Source organism: Ovis canadensis, chromosome 1 (assembly GCF_042477335.2).
Source record: "Ovis canadensis isolate MfBH-ARS-UI-01 breed Bighorn chromosome 1, ARS-UI_OviCan_v2, whole genome shotgun sequence".
Classification (NCBI taxonomy): Eukaryota; Metazoa; Chordata; class Mammalia; order Artiodactyla; family Bovidae; genus Ovis; species Ovis canadensis.
In genome coordinates this window covers 125459215-125470769 of record NC_091245.1, presented here as the reverse complement: position 1 = coordinate 125470769, position 11555 = coordinate 125459215, and the positions used below count along the sequence as shown (strand labels likewise).

At 43.2% G+C, this 11555-nt stretch overlaps 1 protein-coding gene across 1 annotated transcript; it reads right to left on the bottom strand.

The window, feature by feature from the left end:
* Positions 1-8488: 8488 nt before the first annotated feature.
* LOC138430209 (GTP-binding nuclear protein Ran-like) lies at positions 8489-9539 on the bottom strand. Its single transcript, XM_069572248.1, has one exon. The coding sequence runs from the start codon at positions 9503-9505 to the stop codon at positions 8915-8917; it is 591 nt and encodes a 196-aa protein (XP_069428349.1). The 5' UTR covers positions 9506-9539; the 3' UTR covers positions 8489-8914.
* Between the last annotated feature and the right edge of the window lie 2016 nt (positions 9540-11555).

Sequence of the window (11555 nt, the reverse complement as noted above, 5' to 3'; positions counted from 1 at the left end):
TCTACATATTTCTATTTGGAAAAACCTTTTCGTATACGAGGTTGCTTAGCGTAGGGGACAGTCTTGGTGCCTGAGGAGTCCTCAGGGCAGCGAACCAGCTCCATCTTATTTTAATTCATCCAGCAGATTTCCGAGTACCTCCTATCTGCAGGGTAGTGGTGTCGATTAAGACGGTTTTGACTGCAAGACACAGAAAAGCCCTGCTCGTCTCACTTAAACCACGTTGCACTCTATTTCTTTATACAGCGAGGGATCCAAAGGCAGGTGGTTCTGGCTCTCTCTCTGTCTTTCTAGATTCCTTTATCTCTGCCCCTTTCTGGTGCTGGCTTAAGACTCCTGTCAAGATGGTGGCTTTCATTCCCTGTGTTTCGTCCAAACAAACAACATCCCTCCTGCTTAGAGGAACAATCTCTTTTTAAAAGCAAGGAAATCTTTTCCTGAAGCTGCTCAGCAGATTCCCCTCCTGTCTCAGTGACTGTGAAATTGGCCCATGTCGATGTGGGAGCCAGTCATTGGTGAGGGGAATGATGCCATCAGAGCTGACACAGACTGCTCATGGCCACACACTAGGGGCCAGGGTGGAGAAGGGGAGATGCCTGAATATAGTCAGCATGGTCCCGGGAAGAGGAGGACAGAAGTGCCTGAGCTTGGGACCCCAGCAGCACCTACTTCGTAGTTGTAGGGCAAACCATCCTCTTCAAAACCTCACACTCGAGGACACGAGTTATAGTGTGTGTGTGTGTGTGTGTGTGTGTTCAGTTGTGTCTGACTCTTTGTGATCCTATAGACTGTAGCCCGCCAGGCTCCTCTGTCCATGGGATTTCCCAGTCAAGAATACTGGGGCAGGTTGCCATTTCCTCCTCCAGAGGGGATCTTCCTGACCCAGGGATCAAACGTGCATCTCCTGCGGTGACAGATGTGTTTTTACCACTGTGCCGCCTGGGAAACCTGGGAGGTGGAGACACACAGAATATGAACATTGATCAGAATGTAATAATTACTGACATAGAGTTTGGAGCAAAGGACATGGGATTGTGGAAGGAAAATTGACTAATTGTTTTCTGGCTGGTATGAGGGCTGCTGATAGCTGACAAGCCCATTGAAGAATTGAGTAACAGTTTGAAGAAATATAGCTTTCTTGGTAGAAAAAGAATTTTTTTAATAATGTCCCTAAAACCAAGATTGTTTTTTCTAATTTATTGAAAAGACTTTAAAAATAGTGGTAAAACGCACATAGCATAAAATGCATCCTCTTAAGCATTTTAAAACGCGTGGTTCAGTATTGCTGAGTCTATTGACATTGTCATGCAACCAATCCCCAGAACTTTTTCATTTTGCAAAAGTGAAACTCTGTCCATTAAACAACTCCCCGTTTCTTCCTCCCTTCAGCTCCTGGCAACCACCATTCTTTCTGTTTCTGTGAGTCTGACTGTCCTAGATACTTCGTAAAAGTGGACTCACACAATACGTGTACTTTGATGTCTGGCTTATTTCACTTAGCATAATGTCCTCAAGATTCTTTCATGTTGTAGCCTGTCCCAAAATTTCCTTCTTGTTTTAAGACTGAATAGCATTCCATTTTATTTATATATCACATTCTATTTATCAAGTCATCCGCTGTCAGAGACCTGTGTTTCTTCCCTGCCTTGGCTATTGTGAACTGGGGTATACAAATATTTTGTCAAGACTCTGCTTTCCGTTCTTTTGGATATATCAGACGTGGAATTGTCAAGTTTGGTCCTTAAATCTCCTAATGGAAATGTGTGTTCTTATTGTAAGGAGAATAGTTGAAGATGGATTTATGATTTATATTTTAGAGCCTTGCTACCCACTCTGATACGTGGCCTCACAGGAGCATCAGCAGCACCTGGTAGATGGTTAAGTATCCTGGCCGCAGCCCTACTTACTGAGCCAGATCAAGTCCTAGGGAATCCCCAAGGGCCTCAGATCCAGTCTGAGAAGGCCTGCTAAGTGTGTGCTAAGTCGCTCTAGTCGTGTCTGACTCTGTGTGACCCCATGAACTGTAGCCTGCTGCGCTCCTCTGTCCATGGGATTCTCCAGGCAAGAATACTGCAGTGGGTTGCCGTTTCCTCCTCCAGGGGATCTTCCTGACCCAGGGATTGAACCCGAGTCTCTTTCGTCTCCCGCAGTTGCAGGTGGGTTCTTTACCGCTTGGGCCACCCGGGAAGCCCCTGCTCTGTGTATACAATGCTTCTTCCCAGGAGTTTATGACCAGGTATATCTTGCTCTCTTAAATTGTACCTCCGTTCAAAAATTTTGTCTTCCCTCCCCTTCGGGCAATTGATACATACAAATCATTTGCTTTCAGAGACTTGATATTTAAACATTGCAGCTGCAAGGATCACTTTTTTTCCCTTTCCTTTTCCTGTTTCCTCTTTCACCTGCTTCTAAAATAGGCAGAAATTAGATCAGCGGGAATTAGAAAGGAAGACCCACGGTAGAGGTGACTGCTAATTAAGTCCCATCTTGAAGATTATTAGTTTAATACAGCAACAAAGCAAACCCACAGAAAGAGAGCATATTTTAGTTTTGGTTGAGAAGGGTAGGACCCAGGAAAACAGGAGTATGTGAGAAGAATTGCTAAGTGACTGATAAATAGGCTTAAGTTATTTAAACTGGCACCGAGCGCAGCTTAAACAGTATGTTTTGCATCATCTAAATTTCTAAATACCTGGAGTATATTTGTAAACATGGCAATCTAACATGTTATTGAACAGCACATTCATATTCAAATGAGCATAAATGAGGATTTAACAGCTGACTGCACAGTGTGAATGATAGTAACTAATTGTCAAGTCGGAAAGTTGCACAGATACTAGTACCAATGTGGTCGGCAGCAGCCACCGTGATATGACTTACAGTAGCAAACCTGTGAATTTTCAGCTGGTGGCCCGAGTCCCGAGACAAAAAAGGACAAGTCCGGATTAAGGGCAAATGGGCCAAAAGGACGGGCAGAAGGGAAAAGAGGAGGGATGGGGAAGAATCGGAGCTAGGTTTGGGAGGCAGTGTGAAACTTTTCTTCCCTCCCATGCAGGCCTTCACCTCTTTTTTTATAACAGTCATCAATGGGGCTCCCTGGCCATTCAGCGCCCTCCCTCTTCTAGGAAGCAATTGTTCAGAGGTGTGGCTCATTTCAGGCATTAATCTCCGCTGAATGGAGGCTGTGTTACCCATTCTGTCTCCCCCCAGAGCCTGCAGGCAGCTGGTCAGTGGAAAGTAACAATGACCACAGGAGAAGAAAGGGGGAAATGCATTGCTGCAGATGCTGTGTCCCCAGCATTGACCTTGGTCATTTCCCTCCCAGGGCGGCTCGTCCCCTCGCAGCTGGAGCCTGGCTTTGCAAGTTGGCTGGGGGGCAAGGTGGTGGCTACCTGCAGATTTGTCCCTCCTAACAACGCTTAGATCCATCTGGCAGGGTCTGGAGGAGGACCAAGGAGGGCTGGAGACGGAGACCCAGGTGGACAAGGCTGCTGAAGGCAAAATATGAGAACAGAACCCCTCATTTTCAGGGAGGTGCTTTTGGAGCAGTGATGATCTGCTGGGTTCTCAGTGCGTCTGGCTGCCTGGTCGGTGATCTAAGCCTAGGTGCGGGGCATTCATTCATCGGAAGTGGCTGTTTCTTCGGGCCAGCCCTCGCCTCCCGCATCCTCTGTTGCCTGGGCTCCAGCTGTGCAGTGACAGGACTCTCTGACCTGATGCATTCATGGAACAGTGGGAGGAGGAGAAAGGTGACCAATAATCCTACTTTCTGTCCACTCCTAGTGCCTCAACCCCCACCCCCAACTCCCTGAGGGGAGAAGTATATCGTTACCCCTGCCCCCATCCCGTCTTCACCCTCCATTCTCACCCTGTCTCCTACGCCCTCTTTCTCTTATCTACCTGCCTGTCTATCATCAGTCAATCATCTATGTATCCATGTACTTAGATATCTACCCATTATCAATCATCTATGTATGTATGTGTTTATCAACCATCTGTTTATCATTTATCTAAATAACTTGGCCAACAAAGGTCCGTCTAATCAAAGCTATGGTTTTTCCAGTAGTCATGTATGGATGTGAGTGTTGGACTGTGAAGAAAGCTGAGTGCCGAAGAATTGATGCATTTGAACTGTGGTGTTGGAAAAGACTCTTGAGAGTCCCTTGGACTGCAAGGAGATCCAACCAGTCCATCCTAAAGAAAATCAGTCCTGAATATTCATTGGAAGGACTGATGTTGAAGCTGAAACTCCAATACTTTGGCTAAGAACTGACTCATTGGAAAAGACCCTAATTCTGGGAGCGATTGAAGTGGGGAGGAGAAAGGAACAACAGAGGATGAGATGGTGGGATGGCATCACTGACTCAATGGACATGAGTTTGAGCAAGCTCCAGGAGTTGGTGATGGACAGGGAGGCCTGGTGTGCTGCAGTCCATGGGATTGCAAAGAGTCAGACATGATTGAGTGACTGAACTGAACTGATTTAGCTATCATCTATTTTTCTATCTACTTAATATAGAAATGCAGATTCAGTCGAGTATTGCTTATCATGTCCCTGATTAAGCCATTCATGATTCCCCATTGACAATGAAAATCTCAAACGTTTTACTAGAACACTGCGTCTTTCAAAACCTGAGCCACCTTGGCTTTTCAGCCTCTTTCTTCCCTTTCCCTCCCTCCTTCCTCCCTTCCTTCCTCTGGAGTCGCAGACATAGGACATCCTGATACCTCCCCCCACTCTCTTCCTACCCACCACCCCTCATCCCATCTCTCCCTGCCTCTGCCCCACCACCCTCACCTCCAGGGACTGGGCTCAGAGCCACACTGGATCTCTTGTCTTCCCCCCAGGCCCCCGGTTCCTTCCCTTCTCCCAGCCTCTGTCTTTGAGGGTTCCTCTCTAGCATGCTCTTCCCTGAACTCATATCCTGGCCATCAGTGGTTCCCTCTTTAGAGCTCTCTTTGTCAAGAGCAAACATGGCTGCACCTCTTATGAGACCGAGGCTTCCTTTCTCATTGTATCTTAGTGCCTAGAATGGTTTCCAGCTTAGTAATACATGCATATGAGGGAGATGGGGGGGAAAGCCCTGACTCTCACTTCTACAGCAATACTCAACTGAATCTGTGTTTCTGTATTAGATAGAGCGATCGAAAAATAGATGCCAGTTAAGTAGACAGATGGTAAACAGATGGCTGATAGATACATACATACAGAGACGATCGCTTGATAAAGTTAAGACCTTGCACCCTGGAGCCAGGCTACCCACTCAGTCCAACTTTGGCTACTCACCAGCCATGCATCCTTGGGCTCATTTTCTCAATCTCTGAGCCTCATTTTGATGTCTGACAATGGGCCATAGGTTACCTGGGCGCAGGTCCACTCCTGACCAGGGTGGAGGAGAGGAGCCAGAACCAGGGCATCCTAACCCAGCATCGCCTGCTTGAACACTCAGTTTAGAAAAGTTAGTTTACCAAGGTGGACTACTTTGGGACTGAGAGGGGACCTTTACCTGGTTCTCCTCCAGATGCAAATCTAGGGAAGGACATGCTGGGAAAAGAGACTCCAAGGGGACGGTTGTTAGGGCTTGGTGCAGCTAAGGTCCCTTGATCTGGGACATGGGACGAGAGACCTTACTTTAGGGCAGAAAGAAGGCCCGTGCTGAGTCCACCCGTGAACACAGCAGATCGCGGTGTTAACTCAGAGACCTAAGGGCTTGAGTGGGGCTGACCCTGGGTTGGGAACTGGGGGTGATGAGATTGGCGGTGATGTGAGACAGAGGTGTTTCTTTCCTCTTTTCCCTAAATGCATGGCACACATTTCAGAGATGATTTTGGTTCCTAGGTTATAAAAGGACAATTCTTAATCCCAGGATTTAAAATGTTCACTTTAGGATTTTTTCACTGATGCTCAGTTGATGAAAACAAGCATCATTGCGAGGAATAGGGGGCCAGCCTCCTTAATATCCACTCAGGTAACAGTGATTCTAGGATCTGATTTTGCTCTTTTCTATATCAAATAGAATTGTTTTTCTGTTTGCTTTTACCATTTCTCTCTTTTCTTAAAAAATAAAAGCCTTTATTTTTTAGAGCATTCTTACATCCACAGAGATAGAGTTGATTTCTATTGTAGCTTCTAACTGATTCCAGTTTCACAGAGAGCATCTCCAACCTACACACCTGTATTTGTGCCATGGTAAATTCCACTCAGTTTTACTTTATAAATTTTCACACAGAAGAATAAAAATGGTTTTTAAAAATCAGTAATTCATCAAAAGCTTGTTTGGCAACAGTGCAGCTATTGAGTCAGAAATGTGGGGGGCCTTCATTTTTACAGAATGAAGACAGATTATTGTTCAGATTAGAATGCTTCAGGAAGTTAACCAAAGCTACAAACAAAATATTAGCAAATAGACTACAGCAATGCATAAAAAGAAGACTATAACTTGACAAAATGCCGTTTATCCAAGGTATGGAAAATTTGTTGATCTTTCAAAAATCAATGTCATGAAGAAGAAAAACCTTGTGACCGTTTTAATAACTGCAGAGAAAACATCTGATGAAACTCAATACCCATTTTATTCTATTAAAAAAACAGTAACAACAAAAAGCTCTCAGCAAAGTAGAAAATCATGGAAACTTCCTCTCTAATAAGGGTTGTCTATCAAACACTTAGAACTATCACACTTAATGGTAAGATACTGGGTGCTTTTCCTCTACAGTCAAGGCTAGGATATTCACTTTCATGACTTCTACAATGCAGCTGAAGGGCAAACCAGTGCAGTAAGACAAGAACAAGAAATCAGTGGCATACGGTGCACGGGGACAACCCTGAGGCATGGGATGGGGAGGGAGTTGGGGGGGTTCAAGATGCAGGACACACGTACACCTATGGCTGGTTCATATCAATGTATGGCAAAGACCATTATAATACTGTAAAGTAATTAGCCTCCCATTAAAATAAATTAATTAAAAAATAAATCAATGGCATAAATATCAGAAAGAAAGAAGGAAAACTATCTTTATTTACAGCTGACATTGTGTACATGAAACATCCAAAGGAATCTACAATTAGACTTTTTAAGTAAAGTTGTAGGATAAGAGGTCAATGGATAAAGATTAAACTGCATTTCTCTATACAGGCAACAAATAATGGGGAAAAATTAAAATACACTACCTAAAGTAACCTAAGGATCAAATACCAGGAATAGATTTAAGTTTAACTAAAGATATGCAAACCTCTATGCAGAAACTCATAAATGTTACTGAGACAAATTAGAGAAGTCTTAAATAAATGAGGAAATATATCATGATGAATTGGAAGATTTAGTATGTTAAATGTCAGCTTTCCTCATATTTATCTATAGAGTCAATGTAAACCCAACCAAAATCCCAGCAGGAATTTTTCTAGAACTGAATAAGCTGATTCTAAATTATTTACAGAGGATCCCAAATGCCAAAACAATTATGAAAAAGAAGAACAAAGTTGGAGGAGTTCTGCTAATTTTAAGACTTATTAAAAAGCTATCATAATCAAGAAAATGTACTATTGCTATAAGGATAAAAAATAGATTAATGGAACAGGATAAAGAGCCCAGAAATAGACCCACAGTGGTTCCTGGGTGACATACAGACCCATGGTCAATTGAGTTTTGACAAAAGTGTCAAAGCAATCCAATGTGGAAAGGCAAACAAATCACATGTCAGTAAATGTTAGAAAAAAATGGTGGGAAACTAGATATTGGCATAGGGAAAAAACAAAACTTGACTCCTGCCTCACACTGCACATATAAATCAATTTGAAGTGGAAAATTTTAAAACATACAAAAATAGCTTCACTTTGTGGGCAGGCAAAGATTTCTTAGAAAGTCACAGAAGGCACTACCAACAAAAGCAAACATTTATACACTGGACTTTACCAAAATTGAAAAGTTCTCATCAAAAGAAACATCATCAAGAGAGTGAAAAGTCAAGTTACATGTTGGGATAAAATATTCAAGAAGAATATGTCTAAAACGGACTTCATCTAGAATAAATAAAGAGTTCCTACAAACCAATAATAAAAATCCCAATTAATAAAAAATGGACAAAAGTCTTGAAACAAACACTTTTAAAGGGAGATACCTAAATAGCCAAGAAATGCATGAAAATGTGTTCAGCATCATTAGGTAACAGGGGAGTACAAATTAAATCCACAATGAGATACTGCAACACACTCATCAGAGTGTCTAAAATTACAAGACTGACAATATATAGTGTTGGCAACCGTACGTCATTGGTGAAAACACCAAACAGCAAAAATTTAGCTCAACAGAAAATTCACTTCTAGATTCACATCCAAGAGAAATGAATACAGATTTCATAAAAAGATGTGTCAAGGAATGTTCATTACAGCTTTATTCATAATAATTGGGAACATCAACCAGAACGTATAAACAAATTATGGAATACTTTTATAATGAAATATGACTCACCAATCAAAAGGCACAAATTCTTTTTTTTTTTTGATATTTGAAATACAACTTTATTCTGATTCTAAACGAAAAGGAATGGGAATGACAGTAACAAACAAGATTCCACCTCTCAATATTGTCATGTGACTATAGCAGTCTTATATTTGAAACTCAAGGAGGAAACAACTGTGTTCCAAAACACCTAAATATGCAGGTCCAAAAAATGAAGGTATTTTTTTTTAACTGCCACATTCACTCCAAAGCCCATCCATCTCCTTCAGCATCCAAAGATTAAGCACATGTTCTGCTTAGCTATATAATAAAGTGGCAAACACGCTGCACCACTGACATCACAGGACAGTTGCCTATAAAACTAGACTTCTGACCTGGGCCCCAGCTTCACTTTCGCACAGGTCATCATCTTCATCCGGGAGAGCAGTTGTCTGAGCAACCTCTAAATCGTGCTCCTACTGTGCTGCCAAGGCTGGGTCCATGACCACCTCTGGCGGGGCAAGAGCAGGCATGGCGACAAACTCCAAGTTAGGGTCTCCAATCAGTTTTCTAGCAAGCCAGAGGAAGGGCTTTTCAAAGTTGTAGTTACTTTTGGCAGAAATGTCAGAGTACTGAAGATTCTTCTTTTGGTGGAAGACAATTGACTTTGCCTTAACCTTTCTGTCCTTAATATCCACTTTGTTGCCACACAACACAATTGGGATGTTCTCACACACTCGTACCAGATCTCTATGCCAGTTAGGCACATTCTTGTAAGTAACTCTTGATGTTACGTCAAACATTATAATGGCACACTGAGCTTGTATATAATAACCATCTCTCAGTCCACCAAATTTCTCCTGACCAGCTGTATCCCATACATTGAACTTAATAGGTCCTCTGTTGGTATGGACCACAAGAGGATGGACCTCAACACCCAAGGTAGCTACATACTTCTTCTCAAATTCACCAGTCAGATGACGCTTCACGAATGTAGTTTTTCCAGTACCACCATCACCAACCAAAACAAGTTTGAACTGAACTTGGGGTTCTCCTTGGGCAGCCATCGCGATGTTATACGGCTCGCGTCCCGGCGCCCTCACGGCCTCCGCGGCAGGGGAGAGAGGAGAACTCTCTGCCCAAAGGACTCGCTAAACCGCCTCCTCATGGCCGCCTCCCGCCGCTGCCTGGACCCCCCAACACCCGCCCCCGCCCCAGCCCCACGGCCCCCGCCCCGGCCCCGCTCAAAAGGCACAAATTCTTGATGCCTGCTCAATGGATGAATCAAAAATAATAGCTCAGCATAAGAAGTCAAACACGAATACATGTTTTATGACTTTATTAGTATGAAGTTCAAGAGCAGGCAAAACTAGCTTATGGTGATAGAAATCAGAATAGGGTTTGGTGATTGGAAAGAGGCATGGGGGAATTTTCCAGAATGATGGAAATGTTTTCCATCTTGCACTGGGTGATAGTTGTACGGGTTCAGGTTTACATTTGCCAAAATTCAAAGACCAGTAGACTTAAGATGTGGGTATTTAGCATTATTAAGGAGTGCTGTCAGCACAGAAGAAAGGAAGAGAGGCCGAGAGGGAGAGAGCAAGGCAGAGAAGTGTATTTCAGGAGGATTGGCTCTATGTTAACCAAGTAACAGAAAGCTAAAACAGTCTTTTCCCCTCGTAGGTTATAAGCATAAAGAACAAACTCTGAAGTCTCTATCCTATGACTTTTTGTTCCTGAATGACTTAAAGTTTCTTTTAAAAAGTTAACTAGGGAATAATGATTCTCACTGGGGTAGAAACTCACCAAACTTGATTCTAAGTTCATATCAGGCAAGAATTTCCAGCCTTTGGGACAGCCTCCCCACACTCCGGGTCCCTGGTGGATCTCTAATAAGTTGGCAGTTCTGCAAAGAGACATTTGCTAGAATCAGCTTCCTTAACTTGAAAGCCCCAATGGCTGAAGTTAATTGTGTTGGCACCCCCTTGGCCTCCCTGCCTTTGATGGGGTTCTTTTTTGTTCCAGATATGCCACAAGAGACATTTTACCAGGCCTTTCCCAGCAAGAAATAAAATTGCAAACATATTGGAGGTGTCCTTTTGTTTTGTTTATAAGGAAAGACTGCTTATGACTGAACTCTGTGTTAGCCATGAGTATTAAGTTGCAATTGCTGCTGTGTGGCTGCAAGGGGAAGCTAGCGGGTTGGCTAATCTCTTCAGAGAAATTGACATCAGAAATGGGTAAAAATGTTGGGTGACTCTAGGCAATGTGTCAATCAACAGTTCTTATTATTAATCCTGGACACCTGGTATTTCTTTACAAAAGAGACAAAAAAGGAAAAATATAATTTTCAGCAACTCTTTGTACCCACCAAGGTAAAGACAAGATCCACATTAATCTATGTAAACAAAAGCTGATACTTCTGAAAAATTCAAGGGTTGGGGAACAGGTGCATGCTTGTCTTCAGGGCATCAGGCATCTTGTGACTTGAGGATGAAGACTGCCTGCTGAAGATGGTTGGTCAGAATGATAGATGAGCCTGCCTCCTTCATAACACTAGCCTGCCTGCATCTGATCTGCTCGTTCCCATAAGAAAATTAAAATAAGAAAATTTTACTTTTTTAAGGCATAGTCAAGCTTTCTGTCGCTCAATACAAAACCCGTTTCTTATTGAAAAAGATTCCTTCACAAATAGATAATCAGGAGGCAGATATGGCATATTTATTTTTTAAAAGGCATCAAAAAAGTGGAAGACAGTCACCTTATCTGCAGTTCTTCCCCCCTTCATGTACCGATGCCCTTTGCCATGCCACCAGGCTATTCCTCTCACTCCACAGCACCCAGTGTTTTCTTGACTCATTGATACAAGGCTTGACCGTGGACTTTCTCAGGTCTGAAATGCAGGTGGATGTAAATGAGCAGAGGCTTTAAATGTGGTTGTGGGTGGGGCTTGTTCTACTCTGCGAATGTGCTCCTGGAGGCGGTTGTCCTGGAGTGATGAGAGACAAAAGGGGTTGACCTGACCCAACCTTCAGCTGAGAGCCCATCCCACTGCCCTGACCTGAAGAAGAGCCACCCAGCAGGGCCCAGCCCAGATCAACCAAACCTCAGAAAACC